Source organism: Geotrypetes seraphini, chromosome 13, assembly GCF_902459505.1.
Source record: "Geotrypetes seraphini chromosome 13, aGeoSer1.1, whole genome shotgun sequence".
NCBI classification, from domain to species: domain Eukaryota; kingdom Metazoa; phylum Chordata; class Amphibia; order Gymnophiona; family Dermophiidae; genus Geotrypetes; species Geotrypetes seraphini.
The window spans coordinates 16,330,541-16,357,965 of NC_047096.1; the positions used below are offsets into that span (position 1 = coordinate 16,330,541).

At 43.9% G+C, this 27,425-nt stretch overlaps 1 protein-coding gene across 2 annotated transcripts in view; it reads left to right on the top strand.

The window, feature by feature from the left end:
• The window catches only part of CACNA1S (calcium voltage-gated channel subunit alpha1 S), a 112,579-nt gene that overhangs the window by 50,118 nt on the left and 35,036 nt on the right, over nt 1-27,425 (top strand). The window contains exons 14-26 of one of the 2 annotated variants that reach the window (XM_033918420.1): nt 967-1,081; nt 2,938-3,028; nt 5,984-6,053; nt 7,453-7,585; nt 8,573-8,702; nt 9,487-9,546; nt 11,033-11,139; nt 15,465-15,552; nt 18,190-18,297; nt 20,275-20,327; nt 22,173-22,319; nt 23,946-24,147; nt 24,769-24,927. In XM_033918420.1, the coding sequence (XP_033774311.1) occupies nt 967-1,081; nt 2,938-3,028; nt 5,984-6,053; nt 7,453-7,585; nt 8,573-8,702; nt 9,487-9,546; nt 11,033-11,139; nt 15,465-15,552; nt 18,190-18,297; nt 20,275-20,327; nt 22,173-22,319; nt 23,946-24,147; nt 24,769-24,927 (1,463 nt within the window). The remainder of the gene's footprint in view (nt 1-966; nt 1,082-2,937; nt 3,029-5,983; nt 6,054-7,452; nt 7,586-8,572; nt 8,703-9,486; nt 9,547-11,032; nt 11,140-15,464; nt 15,553-18,189; nt 18,298-20,274; nt 20,328-22,172; nt 22,320-23,945; nt 24,148-24,768; nt 24,928-27,425) is intronic. The other variant, XM_033918421.1, reaches the window with a different exon arrangement.

The following is a 27,425-nucleotide window of genomic DNA, read 5'->3' on the forward strand; positions in this document are numbered from 1 at the left end:
ACTCATCATTGTAGTTCCTTTAAGACCGGTAGGATTACAAGACCATAGATGCAGTTGTCAAATATTTTCTAAACAAGTCTGAGGGATTAGTTAATTGTATTTTTGGAAAATATAATATATGAAGATTAAGCCTCCTACTGTGATTTTCCAATTGTTCAATTTTCTTCTGAAACGAGACTCAGTTTTTGACAACAAACTTAGAGATTGTTTCAGTCATATTTTGTACTGATGTAGTTAGTTCATCCAGTTTACTTACAATTTTTGAGAATTGTCCAGCTGATTGAGTTGCGGCAGTTTCTAATTTTTGAAGCGTTCTTGTCAGATAAAATATGCTGGTATAAAATATGTATTTGTTGAGCCAGAGCTGGTTCGAACCTTTTTGGATGCAAAAAAATTAATGCAATAGTACTAGAGCTGTAAAGAAATGAAGACTGGTTTAAACTGCATTAAGCCTTATTAGTATTCCTTTTTCTTTTTATAATAAGAGATCTCTCTATCTTTCTTACCTGTTTCTCCAGTGTATAGTGTGGTCTAAGGAAGACTTATAATGTTTTAATCTTTATATGATTTATAGTTTATTATGTTTGGTTTTTTCTTGTGAACTTTTGATGATAATCATATATATTCTTTAACAGTTGTGCTCTGTATTGCTGTATCAAGAGGATTCTTGTATATAAATTTGAAATGCAAATTAAAAAAAAAAAAAAATGCAGTGATTGGGAAGAAGAAAGTGGTGTGAAACATAAACGAACTTAGTCTGTTCCCTATGACATGGACCATATTGAGGACCATATATTAATGAAACTAAGCGAAAATGGATGCAAACACAGGCCTGAAGGGTTCCAAACAACATTATGCTAGAATGACCAAGAAGGTACAAGTGGCTCAAAGGGATGCATGCTGTAATAAAGGCGAGAAAGCAAACCCCATCATGAGTGAGAGTTTCTTTAGCCCCATTTTGTTCAGATATCCTACTGAACGTATTTTTGGCCATTGCGGTGGATAACCTGGCAGAAGCAGAGAGCCTGACTTCGGCACAGAAAGCCAAAGAAGAGGAAAGGAAGCGGAGGAAAACCTCCAGGTCAGTAGGGTTTGCTTACCTTGGAAGGAGGTAAGGGGATAAAAATCCCTGGTGGAAGAGACCTTGGAACTACAGTATTCTTCCCTGGCTCAGCTGCAATGCTTTGACTTGGCCAGCAGGAGGTGCAAGTTTCAAGTTTTATTTAACCTTGATATACCGCATTTCACAGGGCATCTATGCGGTGTACATTAAAGTATATATAGATAATTGAAAGAGGTGTGGAGAGTAAAGAAATGAAATGTTTAAAGGAACGCAGAACTACATTAATTCGATAGGACAGGACAACATGGAAAGAGAGGGATAGCTTCCCGGATGAGGACTGAATACTGAAAGAGGTTTAGTTGTGCCTGTGGATGGATTACTTTCACCAAATGGTAGCTGTCTCTAGTCCTCCCCTAGAAGGTTTCTCTTCAGACATTCTTCTCCAGTAGATTTGAACTCTGTGGGTAGAAGCTGGAATCTGAATAACCAGCTGGTTATGTTTGGGCAGGATGGGCAGATCCAGGGTTGATTTTTATCCCACATCAGGAGGGACATTGATGAAGAAATGGGGACTAACATGTGGGGGGAAGAGATGTAACACTTGGATCTGTCCCCCTGCACTGGATCTACTTTCCACACACCCTACACTAGGAGCAGACATTTTTTCCCCCGACTTCCCCATTCCCCACCCATAAGCCCTTTGGGCCTACCTGGTGGTCCAGTGAGGGTTCATTGGGGCAGGAGAAATGCCCATTCACTCCTGCTCATAGCCACAGCCACATCCAGTATGGTGGCAGCAAACATTTACACAGCTAGGGTCTAAGGGGAATAGGGTGGAGCCCTGGATCGCAGGTGGGGGGCCATGGATCATGGGAGGGAGGCGAGAATTGTGGACGAAGGACTCTCATTGCCACACTTGTTGTTGGCAAATGAAACCCTGATCGTTTTCATTTGCCAGTTACAGGAAACGACCAAAGAAATGCCGTTGACATCACTGTTAATGACTGCCAATCCCTACAAAACATTTAACTGAAGTATACCCTAGAACAGGGGTAGGCAATTCCGATCCTCGAGAGCTGGAGCTAGGTCAGGTTTTCAAGATATCCACAATAAATATGCATGAGATAGATTTGCATCTCAAGGAGGCAGTGCATGTAAATCCATCTCGTACATATTCATTGTGGATATCCTGAAAACCTGACCTGGCTCTGGCTCTCAAGGACTGGAATTGCCTACCCCTGCCCTAGAAGAAAGAAGGGACAGGGGAGATATGATTCAGACGTTCAAATTCTTGAAAGGTATTAACGTAGAACAAAATCTTTTCTAGGGAAAAGAAAATGGTAAAACCAGAGGACATAATTTGAGGTTGAGGGGTGGTAGATTCAAGAGCAATGTTAGGAAATTCTACTTTACGGAGAGGGCGGTGGATGCCTGGAATGCACTCCCGAGAGAGTGGCGGAGAGGAAAACGGTGACGGAGTTCAAAGAAGCGTGGGATGAACACAGGGGATCTAGAATCAGAAAATCATAGTAAATATTGAAGAACTAAGGCCAGTACTGGGCAGACTTGCACAGTCTGTGTCTGTATATGGCCTTTTGGCTGAGGATGGGCTGGGGTGGGCTTCAATGGCTGGGAGGGTGTGGATGGGCTGGAGTGAGCTTTGATGGAGACTTCAGCGGTTGGAGCCCAAGCACCAGGTAGAGCTTTGGATTCTTGCCCAGAAATAGCTAAGAAGAAAAAAATATATATATATATTTTTTAAACTGAATCAGATTGGGCAAACTGGATGGACCATTTGGGTCTTTATCTGCCATCATCTACTATGTTACTATGCTTCTTCCCTTGATACTGTTCCTTTTTAACCGTTTGTTTAGATCGTATCTCGAGAAGTCAGAGGAGGAGAAGCAGATGTTAGCTAAGAAACTGGAGCAGAAAGCCAAAGAAGGGATACCTACCACAGAGAAGGTGCGTGAAACCCAGCTCCTGTACAGCCAGCCTGGCCCAGTGATGGAGACGCATCAACGCTGCCAATGATCTGACACAAAAATATACAGCCTGAGCTCGTGCCTCCTACAGAATTTATGGCCCATTCCATAAATTTAACCACACTAGCTCTCTGACAGGGGCTCACACTCTGTCCACAGAGCTTGAAGTTATTTATTTCATTAAAACATTCAGCACTGAAATGTTTAGCACCGGCCAATCAAAGGATGCATCCAATATGCTTTAACTAGCATTAGAAGCTGCACTGAATCTTTCCCCACCAGAAAATTAAAGTGAACACATTTTTGGAACATATTCCCCTGATTCCAGGTGCTATTGGCAATATGGGAATTCTTCTCTCTCTCAACCATTACATTCTGCCTAAGCATTATTCTGTAAAAATGTACTTTAGGGTTGTCCAGACAAACCTAATGTTGGAAAAACTGCAAACTGAAGTTTTTCCCATTGATTCTGTTTGATCAGAAAATAATTAGAAAGCATTTTTTTTTTTTTAAATATTCTTTATTCATTTTCAAAATTACATTAAGTGTTAAAAATATTCATTCAGATTAACATTTACTACCTCACTTACAAACAATCATTGATATATTACATAAAAACACATCCCTTCCCCTTTCCCATCCCACCCACCCTTATATTCCATCATCATATAAAACATGTAATAATAAAAATTCCCCCCTCCCTACACCTTAAATCGATAAGTATAAGGGGAACAATTTCAAATTAATCTTTACAATACTTTGTCGATGGTTTCCACACATCCTGAAACTTCTTAAAATATCCCCGTTGCAATGCAATAAACCTTTCCATTTTATAAATATGGCATAAAGAATTCCACCAGAAGTTGTAATTTAATCTCCTCCAATCCTTCCAATTATATGTGATTTGCTGAATGGCAACACCAGTCATTATAAGTAGTAATTTATTGTTATTCGCAGAAATCTGACTTTTTGCTCTCAGTTCCATACCAAATATCACAGTATCATAGGATAATGCCACTGGGTTATCTAATAAATTATTAATTTGGTCCCAAATTGATTTCCAAAAATTCATAATAAATGGGCAATGAAACAATAAATGATCTAAAGTTCCTGCTTCTAGATGACAATGCCAACATCTATTAGACAAAGAACTATCTAATTTTTGTAACCTAACAGGGGTCCACAACGCTCTGTGCAACAGAAAAAACCAAGTTTGTCTCATAGATGCTGACACCGTACATTTCATCCTCCAAGACCATATTCGTAGCCATTGAGATGCATTTTTAAAGCCCGTCCTGGGGTCACTCAAAGCTACTGATTACATAAAGCTCCTTTTTACTTAAAATTTGCTGCTATTATTGCTTAACCTTTTCCTATCGTAATAAATCTTACGTTACGCTGGTTCCAATCGTAATTATTTTAGCAAAGTTTTGTATTATTCACCGTTATCATTTACAGCTATTGTAAACATAATGTAAATAAGTCATAAGTCTGTAAATTCAAATATTTTGTATTCCTGGCTCTTTATTAGTATGGGACATACGATGGCAACGACATTTTTGGAATGTCCCATCATCTGGGACAACGATAGGAAAAGGTTAATGGAACAAATTTCTTGGTATTATGGCTATAACTTTTATGTTTTCCCACTCGACAATGATACAGTGATAAAAAAGACATTTTATACAAAAACAATCTAGCAGTTTTATTAAATGAACCTTCAATATCTGCGTTTTAGACATGTACAACATGCTTTATCAAGTTTAAACAAAGCATCACTGCCTTTAAGATCCGAAGAGGGAACTCCCCCGACCACCTAATAAAGTTGGCCGTTCTACTCCGGAGTGCCTCCAACAGATATTCCACCACAAATCTTGTCCACTTAAAATTCCCAGCATGCAACAATATAAACTCTACCAGGCAAATTACCTTATCCATCCAATATCAATTAGCAAAATGCTGGAGCTAACTACCATTTACACTATAATCCTGTGACCACTATTAGAGAATGATACGGTGACAAAATTCATCACCGTTCCCGTCCCCGCGGATAACCGCGGGAAACCATCTTCATGTCAATCTTTAAAGAGAGAGGGAAGAATCAGAGTATGAATGGCCACAACCACTGACCCTCAAGCTTTGCTTTGAAGAATGCTGGTGTAGAAGGACTGAGGTTGAAACAGACACTACAGAATGGCAGTCTCTGGTATCCAGAGCAGATATTGTGATGTCATAATGCCTCATTCTACCAGTGCCTAAGAGCCAATCACATCAGTGATGTCACAATGGCTTCATTATCCTTTGCTCACATAAGAATCAGAGTATGAATGGCCACAACCACTGACCCACGAGCTTTGCTTTGAAGAATGCTAGTGTAGAAGGATTGAGATTGAAATAGACACTAGAAAATGACATGGGATTATTTCCTGCAGTTATCCGCGGGGACAGGAACGGTGATGAATTTTGTCACCGTGTCATTCTCTAACCACTATCTCAGGTTCAGAAAGCTTTTATGAGCGTCAGAGCAGTGTTGGAACATTTAGCGCCCAAGGCCATGGTAGAAGCCTCTAGCCTCTACTGCACTGATCTACCTGTACTAGCAACTCTATTGAATGTCCGTGTCAAATTGTCCATTGTGATTTCCCGGGTAACTGGCTCAACCTCCTGTAATATAATCTGACCTTGAACTGAATAGGTGAAGGCGGAATAGAAAACCTGATTAACATAACATAACAACATATACATGGAAAATGTGATTAAAGAGATGTTTAAAATTGCTAAAGAAATCCCATTTGAGGAGGCATTTTGGATAGGATGGAAGGAACTACCTGTACACTGTTTGCAGATGAGAGAGGTCTTGATGCTCCATGCCCTAAACCTAAGGCGTGAATTTTGCATGACATGATAACACTGTGTGTTGCTCTCTGTTTCTCAGCTGAAGGTGGATGAGTTCGAGTCCAATGTGAATGAAATCAAAGACCCCTACCCTTCCGCTGATTTCCCAGGTAAGGGTCTTCCCTAGAAGAGGTTGCATGGTCCATGCAATAAACCAGATGGAAGGATAAGTCAGTTTGCCTCTTTTGCCCAAGAATTTAATTTACTTGCAGTTGCTGGGCAGGAAAATAAGTTTCACAGCAAAATATTGTGCAGGGCAAAACATGTGTAAAATACACACTTGGACTATAAGAATTAACCCCCTGCTTTTACGAAGCTGCATTAGGCTTTTTTATCGCCGCCTATGGTGGAATTAGCTCTGATGCTCATAGGAATAAAAGCCTTACCTAGCTAGAGGCTTCCGTCAAAAAACACCATTTAACTCAACATCTCTGCAGTATATCCAATTGCTAGTACAGTGGTGCCTCACACAACGAACTTAATTTGTTCCAGGAGCAAGTTTGTTATGCGAAAAGTTCGTTATGTGAAACGCGTTTTCCCATAACAATACATGTTAAAAAAAATAATTCGTTCTGCAGCATAAAATATGCTAAGATGACATAAAAAAAGATAAATTTGTCAAAATGGTGAAAATGGTGGTCTTGCTGAGGCCAAACTCTTTGACGAGGTCACACTGTTTTACCCCACATTCACTCCTTCTAATTATTTCCCGTTTCATTTCAACAGAAATCACCTTCCTGCTTTTTTTAGAAGACATGATATATAAAAAATATTGAGTTTATCTTAAAAGGACGACTGTATACAGTGAGAGAGGGCAGTTAAGCGCAGTGACTAACGACTGCCTGCAGTGCCTGCGCGGAAGGATGCAATACATCGGCAGCTCGGGCGACTTCGTTGTGTGAAATGAAGTTCGTTGTGTGAAACGAAGTTTGTTGTGTGAAGTTCATTGTGTGAAACGAAGTTCGTTGTGTGAAACGAAGTTCGTTGTGTGAAGTTCGTTGTGTGAAACGAAGTTCGTTGTGTGAAGTTCGTTGTGTGAAACGAAGTTCGTTGTGTGAAGTTCGTTGTGTGAAACGAAGTTCGTTGTGTGAAGTTCGTTGTGTGAAACGAAGTTCGTTGTGTGAAGTTCGTTGTGTGAAACGAAGTTCGTTGTGTGAATCAAGACATGAAGTTCGTTGTGTGCAGCGTTCGTTGTGCGAGGCACCACTGTAGTTCAATTTTTATCCTTGTTAGAAAACCAACCGTAAATAATCAGCAATTTTTCAAATAGAAATTTTTCAGTTATTGAAACGATCAAACCTTTTCCACTTATCTTCTAAGGAAGCTGGTTAGATTCAAGGCTGTAACATTCCAATATAGAGTAAATCGAAATGAGCTGTAAATCTTACAAAGTCGCTTCAACGATCTGCCGTCTCTTGATGCTACTTAATAAAGAGGCTCGTATTCAAAGCGTTTAGTCACACAAAGTACCACAGTAACCTAACTTTTACATCCCCTTACTTCCTCCAGGAGATGATGAAGAAGAGGAGCCTGAAATCCCACTGAGTCCTCGTCCGCGCCCACTAGCAGAACTACAGCTGAAGGAGAAAGCAGTGCCCATGCCAGAAGCCAGCTCCTTCTTCATCTTCAGCCCCACCAATAAGTAGGCCTCTTTCCTCCTCATCTTTGTGTGTGTGTCCCCTATACATAATGTGACCATACGTCCCGTTTTGATCGGGACTGTCCCGTTTTTAGTTCGCCTGTCGCATTGTCCTCATGAACAGCTTTGCGATGCTGAAATGTCCTGTTTTCAGAAAGAGCATCCCGAAACTGTGCCCAAGCTGCCACCACCGCCGCAACCACCAATTTCTCCAAGCCACTGCTGCACTAACAGATCATCTTCATGCCGCAACCACTGATTTCTCCAAGCCACTGCTACACTAACAGATCATCTTCATGCATCTTCAAGCCCCCCCCTCCCGATGTCAATTCTGACATCAGAGAGGAAGTTCCAGGCCAGCCAATCACTGCCTGGCTGACCCGGAACTTCCTCTCTGAATTGATGCTGGGGGAGGGGGGAAGGCTTGTACAGTCGCTGCACGAAGATGATCTGTTAGTGTGGCGGTGGCTTGTAGAAATAGGTGGTGGCTTGGGGGGGCAGGAGAGAGAAAGAAATACAGAAAGAAAGAAAGGGGGGCAGGGAGAGAGAAAGAAAGAAAGACAGAGAGAAAGGGGGGCAGGGAGAGAGAAAGAAAGACAGAAAGAAAGAAAGGGGGGCAGGGAGAGAGAAAGAAAGAAAGACAGAGAGAAAGGGGGGCAGGGAGAGAGAAAGAAAGAATGGGGTGGGACAGGGAGAGAGAAAGAAAGACAGAAAGAAAGAATGGGGTCAGGGAGAGAGAAAGACAGAAAGAAAGGGGGGCATGGAGAAAGAAAGAATGAATGAAGTGAAGCAGGGAGAGAGAAAGAAAGACAGAAAGAAAGAATGGGGTGGGGCAGGGAGAGAGAAAGAAAAACAGAAAGAAAGAAAGAAAGGGGGGCAGGGAGAGAGAAAGAAAGAAAGACAGAAAGAAATGGGAGCAAGTTGGTGAGGAGGTAAACACTGCTTGGCTGGGAGTTCTACTGGTCTTATTGGATATCTTTATCTCTCCAGATTTCGCGTCCTGTGCCATCGCATTATCAACGCCACAACATTCACGAATTTCATCCTTCTCTTCATTCTACTCAGCAGTATCTCCCTGGCCGCCGAGGACCCCATCAGGCCTGAGTCTTACCGCAACCTGGTGATGTATCCCTAAAACACTTCAGAGAGGGTTGGGGTTTAGGGACTCAGCACTGCCTCCACAAGCTATAAAAATCCCTCCAATGCACATTCATTCCCTATGTCCCATCTAGACATTGCCTCTCTCCTTATCCCTCCGTAGGAACTCATCTCTCTCTTGCTTGTGTCTTCACCAGTGACTCCTCACCACTCTGCGGGGACTGTTTCTTTTTTCCTCCAGGGATTCCCTCGCCTTTTCTCTCCATATGATTGGATTTCTCCCCAGTGACTTATTCCCTGCCCCCCAATCCAGTAACTTTCTCCTTCCTAACACACTTTTAGATGGCTGCGTGGAGAGAGCATGATAGGAAAACAAAATGAGATGTTTGAATTTGTAAGTCTAGTCTAGCCACAGAAAATTCATGTGCAAATTCTATTAGCAGTTTTCAAAGTTTTCCTCACAGCTATGCCTGTTATAGTATTTATGTACATCGCTTAGAAGATTTTCCCAAGGTCACAATTAAAGAGTACGAAGTAAGGCTGCAATTTGAACCCATATCCCAACTTTCCTCATTTGTTGCTTATTGCTACTCTAGGCCATGGAGCTCCAGTTCTTGAGAACTACAAGGCACTGGTTTCGAAGATATCCACGTTATTTGCCAGTGGTTGCCATAGGAACCCAGATAATTTGCATGTGTTGCCCTGAAGACCAGAGAACTGGAGCTACCTATCTCTGCCCTTGTTAAAAAATATATATTGGGTTCTATCACCTAACCTGGAGATCTTTCCTCCTCTTTGCACTGCAGGTTCTTCAATATTTCGACTATGCCTTCACATCCATTTTCACCATCGAAATCATCTTGAAGGTGAGTCCTGTGTTGTCCAATGCAATGCTCTGATGGTGTGTAGTTTGACTTCATTAAGACCCTAATGGTGGGAACCGATTTATAGAATGGAATGGAGGAGGAAAAAGAGCAGGATGGTACTAGAAGGAAGGTGCAGCAAAACTGGTAATACATTCCTCCTAATTCTGAAGTTGCAATCTGATAACCTTTTCTACTTCTCACATCACTAATCAACCCCATCACCAACTTCATCGGCTTGCCTTCCACCTCCATTCCACTGGTGAAATCCTGACTTGTGATAAACCTCTCTTCCTGGTGCTGGTCCTACTCCTGCTCCTGTCTGCTCTTGCACTGCCAGGCTGGTCAGAAATTCCTAGCAGAGGGTGAAAGAGAGTAAAAAGGAGAGAGATTTTGATCTTATTTGGGAGATTCTTTTTTTTCCTAAAGCTCTGGTGAAAATCTCAAATGTAACATTAAAACATCAGTTCCTAAACCCCTTTGGGTGGAATTCTATGTTTAGTTCTTAAAAAAATAAAATCGGCCCACAACTCTATGTTGCTTGCTCAAGGGTGGGTTCACCCAAGAATTTATATGTTCTTGCTCCTGGAGGTGAAACTAAAAATGTTGTTTATAATCAAGTTTTGCGTAAGTTGTATTGTATTCATTTTGTCAAATATTTCACATTATAATTTGAATATATATGTGTGTGTGTATGTATGTATGTTCCACATGTGTGTGGGGGGGGTGGAACATGTGGGACATAGGGGGGTGGGACATGTAGGGGGTTGGACATTTTGGGATAAATAAATATCCGGGCAACGCCGGGTAATCAGCTAGTAGAAAAATAAAGTTATTATTATTAAAGTTAAAAGGGGATAAATTCCGTATAAATGTAAGGAGGTTCTTCTTCACCCAGAGAGTGGTAGAAATCTGGAACGTTGTTCCAGAGGCTGTTATTGGGGGGAAACACCCTCCAGGGATTCAAGACAAAGTTAGACAAGTTCCTGCTGAACCAGAACGTATGCAGGTAAGGCTAGTCTCAGTTAGGGCACTGGTCTTTGACCAGAGGGCCGCTGCGTGAGCGGACTGCTGGGCCCGATGGACCACTGGTCTGACCCAGCAGCGGCAGTTCTTATGTTCTAAGTCTTTGATTTGCGTTTTATCAAAATTTTAATAAACTTGAAAACTATGCCACTGGATATATGTACCATAAGTTTTGTATCTTACTCACATTCTTTCTTTTTTATACTCACTGTTGCTGTCCTTTATCTATTCTCCTCTCATTCCATCCTTGCCTCCTGCCATCTTCTCTCTACCTTTAAACATGCTTCCTCTCTCCAACTCATGGTCTCATTCCTTGCCTTTATGTCTATATGCCTTTATGCCTTTCCTCCTCTCACTTCCTCCGGGTGCATGTCTCTCTTCCTCTCTTTCAAGTCCTTCTCGTTTAGTTTCTGCTCTCACCCTCCCTCCTGTCTCTTTTTCTCTTCCTCTGTGCCCTTCACAGATGACCACCTATGGTGCGTTCCTTCACAAGGGCTCCTTCTGTCGTAACTACTTCAACATCCTGGACCTGCTGGTGGTTGGCGTCTCTCTCGTTTCATTTGGGATCGAGTGAGTAGGCATTGTAGGAATGTGTCCAGCTGTCTGTGCTTATCGGCCACAAACAGAAAAGAGGCAAAAAACCCCAACTGCAAATCCAATGCAGAAAAAAAAAAAAAAAAAAGCAGCGAGTATTCAAATCCAAAGTAAGTGTTTATTAAAATCCAAACAAAGAGTGGCCCCAGGCGTGTATATTCAGACTCCAAAATCAGGAGCAACAATAAACAATTGAATACGAGTCTTATATTTATATATCCACTTTTCAAAATTGTACATTTGTTATAGAGTAGAGAGAGCCTTTTACAGCCCACAAATCAGCTTTTCCAGCTTGCAGCAGCCTACCAAAACTGCTAGACTGCTGCACGCTGGAAAAGTCAAGCACGCTGTGCCAGAATTATCTAGGGCAGTGTATCGCAAACTGTGTGCCATTGCGAGATTCTGGGTTTGCTGCGGGACGTCAGCAAGGAGGAGAGTTGCCTACAGGACATGCCTCTCGCAGCGAAAGACATTTCTTGGATTGGCAGGATATGAAATTTTGTAAACTAAAACTTGGAAACTCACACAAACCCTCCCTTTTTACAAACTTGCGCAAGAGGTTTTGAACACTGGCTGGCGGGCTGACATGTTCTGCTCAGGTGGTCAGAGTTCCTATGAGCATCAGAACAGCGTAGAGCAGGGGTGTCCAACTTGCGGGCCGAGGGCCGCATGCAGCCCCGTGAAGTATTATGTGCAGCCCTATTATGAGGTATTATGAGGTATTATGAAGTATTATGAGGGCGATGCAGTGTTTTCCTCTGCTGCCCCCGGGTGGTTACCGTCTTGCCGGCTCCCTCCTCTGTCTTGCTGCAGCGTTTACGCGGCCCCAGAAACATTTTTTTCGTCCAGTGCGGCCCAGGGAAGCCAAAAGGTTAGCCACCCCTGGCATAGAGCATGCAGCACGCCACCTAGCACAGAAACTCTCTTGCGCAATTTTGTTTTTTTTTTGTTTTTCTTTACACCTGGGGCAATGGAGAGTTAAGTGACTTGCTGTAGATCACAAGGAGTTGCAGTTCCCAGTTGAACCCCGTTACCCCACTAACCACCCCTCTAATTAGTCCACTAATTAGACTAATTAATGCACAGGACGTGCCTCTCACAGCGAAAGGCACGTCCTGTAGGCAGTCGGCCGGCACCTGTGCCTCTTCTCCTCGCCGGTGCCTCTCCTTTTTTCCAAACCTCTCCTGCTCCAGTACCCCTCACTGATGGCTCAGGGTCCCGCCTGGAGGGCCTTCGCGCATGCGCAGACATCAATGTGAGGACAGCACACATGCGTGTGATATCATCCTGTTGACGTCTGTGCATTTCCAGGTGCCCTTCCAGATTTTCCTGCACCGCAGAGTAAAAATATTTGCGGGACACTGATCTAGAACATATCATAGTAGCTTTGTTATTGTTTTTTTAAAGCTTACAGCTCATTTGGACTTGCCCCCTCCCCACGCACACACAGAGGCTATGGTGCCTCTTTCACAGCTACCTGTATTAGATTTTCCCTCTCTTTCCTGTACCCCCCTCCATACTATAACTCAGCAGTTAGCTCCCACAAAAAGAATTACAGATCATGGCTTTTTTGAGAGTTGATGAGGGTGGAGAAAAAAATAGAAATAGATTTGTCTTTCTCCCCCACCCGGCTGGAATAGACCATTTTTATAAACTGAGATTTCTGTCTCCACCTAGAGGTGATTTTGGATATCACAATCTGTGGCTAAGGCATCTTAGGGCAGTGTCAGTTTCCTTCCTATTCCCCTCCAAGGACTCTAATAAATACTCGGATGTCTTTAAAATAAGTTAAAAAACCAAAAGGAATAGCTAAGAGCACACAGGTAATCTACAGTCAGGAAAGGTATAGTACTTCTCTTTAACATCTCAAAAAACAAACACTACTGCATATTGAAACTTCAAACAACAATCATGTATTATATAAACTCTATTAAAAACATTGAATCACAAACATTTTATTATAGGTGCTTCAGAATGACAAATGGAGGAGGGAAAAACCTCAGAATCCCACCTATCTTTTGTATAAATTCAATGATAGGTTTGTTAGAGGTAAAGGGAATCTCACTGGCATAAAAACCTCACTGTCTACTGTATATTCTTGTGCAATGCAAATGACTCAATTATGAATCTGAAGATAATGAACATTCAGATACTTAACTGAAAATAGGAACCTGTCACATCGACGGTGGCCAGCATTTCACCGTTTCAGCTGCTTCAGACATGGGAGAAGCCACTGCTTGCCCTGGATCAGTAGAATGGAATGTTGCTACTCTGGGGATTCTAGAATCTTGTTACTCTTTGGGATTGCGGAATCTTGCTACTCCTTGGGGTTCTGAATGGAATGTTGCTACTCCTTGGGTTTTAACCAGGTACTAGTGATCTGGATTGGCCACCATGAGAACGGGCTACTGGGCTTGATGGATCATTAGTCTGACCCAGTAAGGCTATTCTTATGTTCTTACATGAGCCAAGCATAGGACAATTAAGCCGTTGTAGCATCACTGATGAGGTTGACTCTGAGGCATTGTGGAATGAGGCATTATGACATCACAATCTCAGCTCTGGAATGTTGCTCTCATTAGGGTTCTGGAATCTGGCTATTCTTTGAGATGCTGGAATGTTGCTACTCCTTGGGTTTTGGCCAGGTACTAGTGACCTGGATTGGCCACCGTGAGAACGGGCTACTGGGCTTGATGGACCATGGGTCTGACCCAGTAAGGCTATTCTTATGTTCTTACATGAGCCAAGTATAGAACATTTAAGCCATTGTAACATCACTGATGAGGTTGGCTCTGAGGCACTGTGGAATGAGGCATTATGACATCACAATCTCAGCTCTGGAATGTTGCTCTCATTGGGGTTCCAGAATCTGGCTATTCTTTGAGTTGCTGGAAAGTTGCTACTCTTTGGGTTTTGGCCAGGTAATAGGATTGGCCACCGTGAGAACTGGCTACTGGGCTTGAAGGACCATTGGTCTGACCCAGTAAAGCTATTCTTATTTCTTAAACATCAGATTCCTACACAGCAATAATAAATGCAATAAACTTTCAAAACATTTTCCACCCGATTGCTGTCATATATTTCTAATGCGCTCATATTTTGTGTTCCGCATTAGTGTCTTCACAGATAACGGCTATGAAATGCCCTCCGTGCTATATTAACCATAGAGGAACCTCGTCAACATCATCCCAGCTTTTAAATATAGGATGTAAGGAGCTCTTGAGTGGGCCAGTGAGGTTCCCTTTACCCCAGTGGTCTCAAACACACGGTCCGGGGGCCACATGCGGCCCGCCAGGTACTATTTTGAGGCCCTCGGTATGTTTATCATAATCACAAAAGTAAAATAAAACCGTTTCTTGATCATCTGTCTCTTTAGCTATAAATGACAATATTATTATTAAGTCTTAGCCAAAAGGAAAGATTTATAAACTATGAAGAGTTTTACCTCATGCAAAATTGTCATTTCTTTAATAAGACATTAACTATTTTTTTCTGAGGCCCTTCAAGTACCTACAAATCCAAAATGTGGCCCTGCAAAGTTTGAGTTTGAGACCACTGGCCTATAGGAAGAGGATATGCAAATGTTAAGAGCCTTAGCCAATAGGGAGAGGAGGAGATAGTGGATGCTCTGGATGGGCCATTTGGCCTTTATCTGCCATCATGTTACAATGTTTCTATAATCATAAAGTTCTATGACATCACAATGCAGGTGTAAAAAGCCTTAGCCTAGAGCAGTGGGCTCAAACCTGTGGCCCGCCAGGCACTATTCTGAGGCCCTTGGTATGTTTATCATAATCACAAAAGTAAAATAAAACAGTTTCTTGATCATGTGTCTCTTTAGCTATAAATGACAATATTATTATTAAGTCTTAGCCAAAAGGAAAGATTTATAAACTATGAAGAGTTTTACCTCATGCAAAATTGTCATTTCTTTAATAAGACATTAACTATTTTTCTCTGCGGCCCTTCAAGTACCTACAAATCCAAAATGTGGCCCTGCAAAGGGTTTGAGTTTGAGACCTCTGCTTTACCCCTAACAAACCTTTCATTGAATTTATACAAAAGATAGGTGGGATTCTGAGGCTTTTCCCTCCTCCATTTGTCATTCTGAAGCAGCTATAATGAAATATTTGTGACTCAATGTTTTGAACAGAGTTTATATAATACATGATTGCTGCTTGAAGGTTCAGTAAGCAGTAGTATTTGTTTTCTTGTGCTATCTCTTTAACATCGTACATGCTTTTTCCTCCTCTCTCAACTTTCCCACCTTGCTCTTCTTCCTTGCCTCTTCCCTCTTATAGGTCTAGTGCCATCTCTGTGGTAAAGATTTTGAGGGTTCTGAGAGTCCTTCGACCACTGAGAGCCATTAACAGAGCAAAAGGCCTAAAGGTGAGCACAGGCTAGGCCTTCACAGTGTCAGACTGGCACGGCTGCTGGGCTATGTTCTCAAACTAGCCAGTTTCCTTCTTTGCTTGGTAAGGCTTCATATTAAAGACTGCCGGGAAAGAGCATTTTCCCAATAGGCTTAGATGGAATTAGGTTAGAGAGGTAAGAAACTAGATCTTACTCAGAAACATTGCTCCTGGCCTCTCTCCAGCAAAGCAGCTAAAGTCAGGTTCCTAAGTTCACTATGAGACTAATTTTGATCATGCAAAAATGGGGCTTCCTGAAGGTATCCCTGGACTTAGCCATCTAGCACTGAATTTCAGAGCTGGGCAGCTAAATTTAGACAGTCACACAGAGTGTGCAATAGGCAGACCTAAGTCTGGCTAGACTGAGGAACAGTTTCAGCTATAACTCACGTTGTTGAAAATGATCTGAAGATTGCGGGCACTCAAGCAGTGGCATAGTAAGGGTAGGAGGCGCCCAATGCGGTGACAGTCCCTGTGCCTCCCCCACTCCCAACTCTCCACAACCCTACTCCTTCCACGCCCCTCGCTCCTTCCCACCCCCACTTCACGCTCGCATTCTTCCTTCCCCCCCATACCTCTAAATCTTCACTAGCGCAAGTGACTTCTGCAGCATGCTCCTCACACCAGTATTGGATTTCCCTTTGATGTCACTTCCTGGCCCCGTGACCCGGAAGCGATTCAGAGGGGGAACCAATCTGGCGTGAGCAACAGGCAGGAGAAGTTGCTCGTGCTAGCGAAGGTCTACAGAGGTATGGGGTGGGGGGAGGGATGGCGTGAGCATGGCTTGGTTTGGCAGGGCGGGGCGGAGAGGTGCCAGCGCCCTCACCGACACGGTGACTGGGGTGGTCTGCCCCCCACCCCGTTACTACACCACTGCAGTCAGGGGTCTGCTGAAAATTAGACCCTTAGGGGATAATTTTCAAAAGGGACTTAAGGGTACAGAACAAGATTTTATATGCTCAGGTGGGATCTTATAAACCAGGGTTCTTCAACCACCGGTCCATGGACCAGTGCCGGTCCACAGAAATTTCCTGCCGGTCCACAGGGCCAGCACGTGCATCAGGCCCAAAACAGTGTTCTTCAACCTCCGGTCCACCATGCAATCGATGTGGCGTTATCTTCGAGCCAGCTCCCTCTTCCTAACTGATTCAGTGCACAAAGCCACGGGCAGTGGCTCCTACGGGCATCCTGCGCCTGAACCGGAAGCCTTCTCTCTGACATTGCAATGTCAAAGGGAAGGCTTCCAGATGAGGCACGGGACGTGCAAGGTGCAATTAGTACTATTATGGGGGTGGGGTCTGGGGTGGAGATTGGGTAGAGATGGGCGGGGTCTGGTCCACGACTTAGCCCAGTGTTCTTCAACCGCTGGTCCACAGACCGATGCCGGTCCACAGAATAATTATTTTATTTCTGCCGGTCCATAGGTGTAAAAAGGTTGAAAAACACTGTTATAAACAGTTAGATGTATGCAGACACTCAAAGTAGGAAGTGACAAGTCATAGCATCTCCTTTTAAGCGATATACAAGAATGCATAGACTTTTCCAGTGCTGGAAGTGAAGCAAGGGTGGGACTGGCATTTGTGTGCATGTCGGTTTTGCTTCTTTTTATGCTTTGTACATGGCCTCACTGTTACAGTATATTAAAAAGGCGGTGACGGGATAATCGCGCGCCAGATGCCAGCGCGCCAACAATCCAGCGCTGACAATTCAGCGCAAGACAGAAGTGCGCAGGGGAAAAAATAATTTTTAAAGAACTCCGACTGGGGTTTTGGGGTGGCAACCCCCCCCCTTTATTGGTTAGTGTTCGCGCTGCCGTTGCGGGGGGGGGTTGCCACCCCAAACCCCCAGTCGGAGCTCTTTAAAAATTATTTTTTCCCCTGCACTGTCTTGCGCTGAATTGTCAGCGCTGGATTGTTGGCGCGCTGGCATCTGGCGCGCGATTATCCCGTCACCGCCTTTTTAATATACTGTAACCCCACATTATAGAGAAAACAGAACTTTTCCCGAAAAAAATCAGAAAAAGTTTTGTTTTCTCTATAATAGAGGTTTCCAACCCCCCCCCGAACCCCCCTCCAACAGCAGCGCGAACACTAACCAATAAAGTGGGGGGGGGGGGTTGCCACCCCAAACCCCCGTCGGAGCTCTTTAAAAATTATTTTTTCCCCTGCGCGCTTCTGTCTTGCGCTGGATTGTCGGCGCGCTGGCGTCTTGCGCGCCACTGACTATGAACCTAAAAAGACAGATAATCAAAATTAAAGGCACACATGGCTTAGCCAAGAAGTCTAGAGACACAGATTGAAAGGCTGAGAATTTCCAGCCTTCAAGAGAGCTTTAACATTCAGGTACCATCTGCCCCTGAATCTCTTTAAGGTGAGCAGGGATGAGTCCTGTTTTTTATTTTCTTAATTTCATCTGATCCATGAATGCAGCCCACAGAGTGCAAGCCACAAAACCACGCAGCGTTATAGTCTTGACCCATTCACGTTGATACCATGTCAGAGTGGCCCCGGAGGACCCTGACTTTATAGCCGTTCTTTCACTACAAGCTCCTTGCTCCTCATGTTGACTTTCCCAGTGATATCTGATGCTGATCGGCTCTTGTTTTTTCCTACAGCATGTGGTCCAGTGCGTGTTTGTGGCAATTAAAACAATCGGTAACATTGTACTTGTCACCACCCTCCTCCAGTTCATGTTTGCCTGCATTGGGGTACAGCTGTTCAAGGTGAGAGGGCTTTTAGTGGGGTCATGGGGGACCTTGGGTTGGTCTCTGTTATTAGAATTGGAGCAGGTGCATCAGGTTGGCAAAGCTATGTATATAAATCTGAGTACTGAAATAGTGCGGTCCTCCATCTTAAGTATGCTCGACTATTGCAATATTATTTATTTGGGTACATATAAGAAAACCCTGAAAAGACTTCGAGTTATTCAAAATTCAGCAGGTCGGCTGATTTTTTGGTTTGAAAAAATGGGAACATATTACTCCCTATTATCAAAAACTACATTGGTTACCAATGGAGGCAAGAGTTTTGTTTAAATTTTCCTGTATCTGTTTTAAATCAATATTTGATATAGTTCCTGGGTACTTGGTCTCTCACTTTTTTTCTAGACCGCTTTAATAAGCCTAAACGCAGAATCCATATGTTTGCTTGCTCAACAGTAAATGCTTTTCGCTTTAAAAGATTTCTGGATAGAACTCTTGCATTTCGGGCAGGTAAAATGAATGACTGGCTGGGTAATATTATTACGCATGCTCCATCTTATTTTATTTTTAGAAAATTAGTAAAAACACAGTTGTTTGATCGATTTGTAACATAATGATTTATTGTTTTAATTTTTTATCCTTTTATCTTGTATGTATTTCTGATGATATGTATTGTATTTTTTTCTCTGATTGTCCAGTACTTCTCATTGTAAACCGCCTCGAACTATTATGGCTTTGGCGGTATACAAGAATAAATTATTATTATTATTAAGGTACATTAGATACATTAGCAAATCTGTGTGCATGTAGGGATCTCAGTAGTAGAACACCAGGAGAATTATGTGTTAGAAATGAGTTGCAATATACAAGGTGGTTAATCTGAGTTTAATTCTTGTTTCTGCAGCTAGTGGCGTAGCGAGGGTAGGAGCACCTCCTTTCTGCTCGCGCTGGTATTGGCTTTCCCTCTGACATCACTTCCTGGCCCCGCAGCCCGGAAATGATTTCAGAGGCAGCCAGGCCGGCACGAGCAGCGGGCCAGAGTAGTTGCTTGTGGCAAAGATTTAAAGAAGCATGGGGTGTGGGGAAGGGAGGACATGAGCATTGCATGGGGGGGGGGGGGGCGGAGAGGTGCCAGCACCCCCCACTAAGATGGCACCCAGGGTATTCTGCCCCCCCTCCCCACTAGGCTACCAGATGTCTGGATTTCCCTGTACATGTCACCCTTTTGAGGACATGCCCGGGGGTCCGGACGGCTTTTCCGGGTTTTGAAAAGCTTCCCCCCCTAAATTGTGACAGGCAAGAGGGCATCTGCACATGCACGGATGCCCTCCTGCTCGACCTGAGCATACAGAGGGGGTGGGGCTAGAGTGGGATTAGGTGCAGGACTGGGGCATAATGGGGCAGGTCTAGGGGGACTGGATTTTACAAATGTAAAAGCTGGCAACCCTACCCCTTACTACGTCACTGATGGCAGCACCTGGGTCATTTGTAATGGTGTCAGGTCAAAAGCGCGCCTGGACAAAGGCGCGCGCAGACAACTGAGCACAACGCGGAGCCGCACGCCGAAGAAAATAACTGTTTTAAAGGGCTACGACGGTGGGTGTGGGGGGGGGGAAACCCCCCCCACTTTACTTTATAAAGATCACGCCGCGTTGTGGGGGCATTGTGGGGGGTTTGGGGGGGTTCTAACCCCCACATTTTACTGAAAACTTTACTTTTTCCCTAAAAAACAGGGAAACAGTTAAGTTTCCAGTATAATGAGGGGGGTTACAACCCCCCAATGCCGCCGCGATCTGTATTAAGTAAAGTGGGGGGGTTTCCCCAACAAAAACCCCCGTCGGAGCCACTAAAAACACTTTTTCTTCGGTTCACGCTTCCGTCTTGCGCTCAGTTGTCGGCGCGCACCTTTGTCTTCAGCGCTTTTGTCTATGAACCATTTGTAATTGCTAAGAATATCAGTGCTCAGATTGTGATGAACAATTTTCTTTCTGAATTCAGGGAAAGTTCTTTAGCTGCACAGATACCTCAAAGATGACAGAACAAGAATGCAGGTATGATCCCTCGGAAGAACTTTTGCAGCCCCCCCCCCCCCTGCACGCTTCCTGCTTTCTGAGTCGCATAGTGAGTGATGAATATCCAGGATTCAGAGATTCCTGCTGAGGAAAGCTCACAGAATTTCCCCAAATGGAGCACTCATTATTCTGGAAAGGTCTTAGAAGTGCTGGAGAAAATGGGGGTTATGATGACTTTTAAGGCGCTAGGGTTCCCAGACATCTGGATTAGAGAATGACACGCTGACAAAATTCATCACCGTTCCCGTCCCCGCGGATAACCGCGGGAAACCATCTTCATGTCATTCTTTAAAGAGAGAGGAAAGAATCAGAGTATGAATGGCCACAACCACTGACCCACAAGCTTTGCTTTGAAGAATGCTGGTGTAGAAGGACTGAGGTTGAAACAGACACTACAGAATGACAGTCTCTGGTATCCAGAGCAGATATTGTGATGTCATAATGCCTCATTCCACCAGTGCCTAAGAACCAATCACATCAGTGATGTCACAAGGGCTTCATTATCCTTTGCTCACATAAGAATCAGAGTATGAATGGCCACAACCACTGACCTACAAGCTTTGCTTTGAAGAATGCTGGTGTAGAAGGACCGAGGTTGAGATAGACACTAGAAAATGACATGGGATTATTTCCCGTGGTTATCCGCGGGGACGGGAACGGTGATGAATTTTGTCACCGTGTCATTCTCTAGTCTGGATTTCCCCGGTCATGCCCTCCTTTTGAGGATATGTCCGGGAGTCCAGACGGCTTTTCAAAACCCGACACTTTGTCCGGGTTTTGAAAAGAAATCGCGTTGGGAGGGGGCATCCGCAAAGTCAGCTGGCAAGAGGGATGCCCACTCACTCCTGCCGGAATCCCCGAACTCCCCCGAGAAACATGTCTTCAAAAGGACGACATGTCCGAGGAAATCCGGGCGTCTGGTAACCCTGAACTCTGCCTTTACCACAGTTACAAACTGCGGAGAAAACAAAGTCTTATACAACCTTAAAATGGCTTTGGGATCCTGTTGATAGCTTTTCTACAATCCGACTCTAATTGCAGTAACTCTTGACAGTAATCCAACTCCTCCAACAATTCCTGTGTATATTGTATATCTAATCTAATCTTCCATTTTTGCCTCGCTCATACCTAGGTAGGCTCAAGGCAACTTAAAGAGGAGGATGAGGAAGGAGAAGGGGGAGGAGGGATGGGAGAAGAGAAGAGGAGGGGGTAGGGAGAGGGTTGGAGGGGGGAGGAGAGGGTACAGGTGATTAAGTGTCAAATAGATGAGTTTTCAGTTTCTTCCGGAATGTGGTGTAGTTAGGTTCCATCCTGGTCATTTCAGTAAGGTCATTCCAAGTATATCCTATTTGTATGTCATGTTTTGCAGTCTTGTTTTTCATATAAACAGCAAAAAAGAGGCATCGAACTAAAAAAGCTCTAACATGTTAAACTATTTTATTTGCACAAATATGTGAAGCATTCAAAAAATCAAGGGCTAAAAATCTAAAAAAAAAAACAAAACACCCCAATCTTTTTCTCCATGCACATCCCTGGAAGAAATGACCAGTTGTTTAAATTAATACCAATGTGTTCATCCTGACACTGTACTGATTCCTCCAACAGAAAGGTCAGCTGTTGCAGAAATAGTGCGTTCTGCTCCTAGGATTTACTCTTCTTTCTCAGTAATTGAATCTGGTAATACAAAGGGAGCAGGCCGGTTTTACAGATATGACAGAACCTTACCATTAATTCAGATGACGTTTGGACAGCGATCACTGGCCTGGAGCATTCTCACAACCTTCCATCTCCTCGAACCTCCTAATGCCTTTGGTTCTGTTTTAGAGGGCAGTTCGTCGTGTACAAGGACGGTGACCTCACGGAGCCTCAGGTCCAGCAAAGAGAATGGGTTCACAGCGACTTCCACTTTGACAATGTCCTTTCGGCCATGCTGTCCCTCTTCACCATCTCCACCTTTGAGGGCTGGCCCCAGTGAGTACATCTGGACATGGCTCATGCCATTTGCTGACTCAGTTCATCAGGGTCAAGCGTTGCAGGCTGATCCCACGTCACCCACCAACTGTTCACCAGCAAGCAAGGAATACAAATAGTAATGCAAATTTGGTGGGCTGAGCTCTTTGCTGGTGACAAGCAATTATCTGGTAATCCAGAATTTGCGTGTGTGTAATTTTGATTTTAAAAAACATAATAAACTGAAATTTAAGAGAGAGAGTTCTGTGAGCATCGGGAGCAGCGCATTGGCCTGTGCTAAAAACCGTTTCTGCAGTTTTGTAAAAGGTGGGGCAGTGGTGTTAGATATGTACATCAGAACTACTAAAATGAGAGTCTTGCAATCTCTAGCTGATTAGTTCTTGTTATCCAAAAAGACCCTGATGCCTGCTAGGTAGATTTTGACTTGTATGTGAAAGTTTTAGACCGTTTACAGCCATGATGTAGTCAGTGGCATAGTAAAGGAGGGGGCAAGGAGGGTGGTCTGCCCTGGGTGCCATGTTGGTGGGGGCACCAGCACCCCTCCTCCTCTCGCCCCCCCCGCCTCTTCCCATTCCTTCCCCTCCATGTGCGCCTTCCCTTTCTTTCCCCTATACCTCTATAGTTGAAGTTATTGTTTGCGGCGGTCATCCATGTGCTCTTCGTGACCCTGTTGGCTCTCCCGCTGATGTCACTTCTGGTTGCCGCGCGTAGGAAGTGATGTCGGAGGGAGAGCGGACGGGTTCGCGAGGAGAACGTTGTTGACCGCCACGAGCAACAACTTCAACTAGAGGTACGGGGGAAGGGAAGGGAAGAGGGTGTGCGCACGGCGGGCGCGATCGGGGAAGGAGTGGGGGGGAGCGGAGATGAGTGTGGGGGAGGGGTACCACTGCCCCGGGCACCTCTCACCCTCGCTATGCTACTGGATGTAGTAGATGAGAATAGCTCATCCTCAATTATAGGATGGATTTGATGTTTAAATACACATTTTTTTCAGAAGGGAAGGGGACATGTGCGTGACGGGGGGGGGGTCTGAAAGGAGCGGGGAGGGGTGCTACCGCCTCAGATGCCACTTACCCTTGCTACGCCACTTTCTGAATCACAGCTCTGGTGACTTTTCAAATCAAAAGCATAGGATCCAGAGGATCTGTTGTGTACCTATATCCCATGCTGGAAAACTAGGGACATCCCTCCCCTTCAGAATCACTGAGCTCTGGAACAACCTTACATCCCCACTCCGAAATTCGAGCTCCCTCCAACTCTTCCATAAACATATGAAAACTTGGCTTTTCTCAAAAATGTAACACTTCCCCCCCTCTCTGGCACCCTAAAACCCTCTATATCTTCTTTACACTTAATCCTATAACCCTCCTTTGGAGTTCCTTTCTATATTAGCCCTGTAAACCGTGCCGAGCTCTACGATTGCGGAGAAGATGCGGTATACAAACCTAAGGTTTAGTTTAGTTTAGTTTAGAACAGTAACAGGATTTTTTTTTTTTTTTTTTTTTAAGCCTTAGCTAGGCAGAGAGGACCCTTCAGAGGTTGGGGTCTATGACACTGCACCAGGAAAGAAATAGTCAGATGAGATAGGCCTTATGGTCATCTCTGTCATACTTTGTTTCATTACAGGATTCTTTACAAGGCCATTGACTCTCACAAAGAAGACATGGGGCCCATCTACAACCACCACGTGGAGATCTCTGTCTTCTTCATCATCTACATCATCCTCATCGCTTTCTTCATGATGAACATCTTCGTGGGTTTTGTCATTGTGACTTTTCAGGAGCAAGGAGAGCAGGAATATAAGAATTGTGAGCTGAACAAGAACCAGGTACCGAAAAGGATGAGAGAGGGGGGAGGGACAGTGCAGGTATCGGGGGAGTGGAGAGGACAGAAAGGTCATAAGGGGTTGTGGAGAAGGGCCGGATACAGGCGATCTGGAGGAGCTGGAAAGGTACAAGGCAATGATCTACCAATTTCCTACCAAGGAGTTTTGACCACTCTAGTGTCATAAAACAATATAACAGGAGGCTTCCTGGGGTCTCCGGAGCCCCCTCCAGCAGACCACTGAGTTGAAGGAAGGGAATAGAAGAGAGGTGGGGGGAGTTGAAGAAGGGTTGGTGGAGAGGCACAAGGTAACCCTATAAACCAGGGATATACAGAAGTTGTCGTATGTAACGACTTTCAGGGCATAGTGATTTTGTAGGATAGGTCTGTAGGCTTCCCATTATATATACATAGTGCTACAAAAAGTTCTTGAATTTTGATTTTTTTCCCTCCCTAGTCTTCACGACTTTCAACAACCTGTAAAGGATGCTATAGAGTTAGGGAGTCTTTGGAGGCTCAGTTGGGTCCCTGCCTTTAGAGAGGGAAGGAAAGTTGAGCTTTGCATCTATGCTCTCTCTGTCTCTGCATTACCGGCTCTCTCCCTCCTGTCTCTCTCCCACACCAGCGCCAATGTGTCCAGTATGCGCTGAAGGCTCGTCCACTCAGGCGCTACATTCCCAAGAACCCATATCAGTACAAGGTTTGGTACTTGGTGACATCATCCTATTTTGAGTACCTGATGTTCTTTCTAATCATGCTGAACACGGTGTGCCTGGGCATGCAGGTAAGAGGCCGGACGTTCACTTTCACTTCATCTAGCATTCTCCCACCCCTACCCTGAATCATTCCTGCAATGGTGTAGCGAGGGTAAGTGGTGCCCCTCCCCCACCCTCTTCTTTGCCCCCCCCCGCTCCTTCCCGACCCCCCTGCTGTGCGCGTGCTCCCCTGTACCTTTTTAACTTTCCAGGCGAGAGCAACAGCATAAACTTGCTGCCCGTGTTGTGTTGGCTATCCCTGTGACGTCACGTCCTAAGCGTGGGGCCCGGAAGTGACATCAGAGAGAGGTGACATCGACGCAGACAGCATTTTCGCAATGCTGCTCGTGCAGGAAAACTTAAAGACGTATGAGGGAAAGGAAGAGGTGCACTTGCGTGGAAGGGGCGGGGTTGGTAAGGAGGGGAGGATGGAGAAGAGAACGGGTACCTGCACCCTTTACAAAGACTGCACCTGGGGCGGACCCCCCCCCCGTACCCTCCGTACTACGCCAGTGATTCCATGACTCTAGGAGGTCCCCCAAACCATATCTAAGGCAAAGCAGTCTTGTATGACAGCACCAACCCGGATGTTGTTTTTAAAAAGAATTTAAAATGTTTTTTATTCAAGGATGCTTATAACGTTTAGCTTTAGAATTAATTATGAGCTTCTCTTACATGTAACTATTTTTTTTTTTTACATCATTTATAAACTTTTAGCCTATTATATATTAATTAGGAAAAATTTTCAATTGAACTTTTACCTTATAACTTTTATCCCTTTTTTTTTTTTTTATATATTATTACTTAATGTATAAATAGTTAATTTTTATAATATTTTATGTTATTTACTATGTTAGTAAATTTTAGTATAAATTTGTTAATTTTATAATATTTTATGTTACCTACTACTTTAGTATTATGTTTATTCATACACTGTACTTCGCTTAGATATAATTTTAATTAAGCGATTAATCAAATATAAATAAAACTTGAAACTTGAAACTATAGTTACTCCACAAGATGGCAGTCTCCAATTCAGACCAAGCCTCGACCACCACTAAACTTTTCCAGTACGAACCAGTCCATCTTTGCATAAGAGGAGCATTAGGACATTAGCCCTGAGCTGTTCACCTCACTGTTAGGTCACTAGCCCTGTTAAAGACCAGATTCCCCCTCTATACACTAGTTTCTTTCGCTGTAAGATCAACCCAAGATCAGACCTAGGATGCTGAACGCTACCAAAGGAAACAAGGCTCTAACCAAGGTCAAAGCCATAATTCTGCTGTTGCTTGTTAATTTCCCTGTGCCATTGTGGAAATAAGCACCAGCTTGTGCTCAGTTTTAACAACTGTTTATTAATATATCGATAAATGAGAACACACAAGTCTTAAAGGCAGACATAGTATGTTCTAAACCAGTGGCTCCCAACCCTGTCCTGGAGGACCACCAGGCCAATCGGGTTTTCAGGCTAGCCCTAATGAATATGCATGGAGCAGATTTGCATGCCTGTCACATCCATTATATGCAAATCGCTCTCATGCATATTCATTAGGGCTAGCCTGAAAACCCAATTGGCCTGGTGGTCCTCCAGGACAGGGTTAGGAACCACTGTTCTAAACTCTGAACAAAAGCCAGCCCCTTATATAGGGAATTTGGCATCTTAAACACAAAGGGATCACATGAATACATAAAAATAGATTCATTATTACTACAGGTGCATAGGTTAGTTTACTCTTCCACGATACTCTCCTTCACCTAGGGCAGAGATAGGCAATTCCAGTCCTTGAGAGCCAGAGCCAGGTCAGGTTTTCAGGATATCTACAATAAATATGCATAAGATAGATTTGCATCTCAAGGAGGCAGTGCATGCAAATCCATCTCATACATATTCATTGTGGATATCCTGAAAACCTGACCTGGCTCCAGCTCTCGAGGACCGGAATTGCCTACCCCTGACCTAGGGTTAATATATGACTCCAGAAAAAGGAGGATGGATTGAGACATCCAGGTTTTACTTCCACTGAAAGCAATGGAAGTAAGGAGGACAGATTGAGACATTTGGGTTTACTTCCATTGAAAGCAATGGAAGTAAAATCTGGATGTCTCAATCCGTTCTCCTTTTTCTGGAGCCATATGGTAACCCTACCTTCACTCCTTTGACCATCTAGAGCAGGGGTGTCAAAGTCCCTCCTCGAGGGCCGCAATCCAGTCGGGTTTTCAGGATTTCCCCAATGAATATGCATGAGATCTATTAGCATATAATGAAAGCAGTGCATGCAAATACATTGGGGAAATCCTGAAAACTCGACTGGATTGCGGCCCTCAAGGAGGGACTTTGACACCCCTGATCTAGAGGCCTGGTTTTTATTAGGGTTATAAACTGGTCACTACCCAAGATACAAGTGACTTATATTTTTCCTCTCCAGAAGGGCAGTGAAATGCAGATTCAGCAAAGATACATTACATAGTAGATGCAGTTAATGATCTTACTAGTTCCAGAAGAATCCTAACTTCATACTCTAGATAC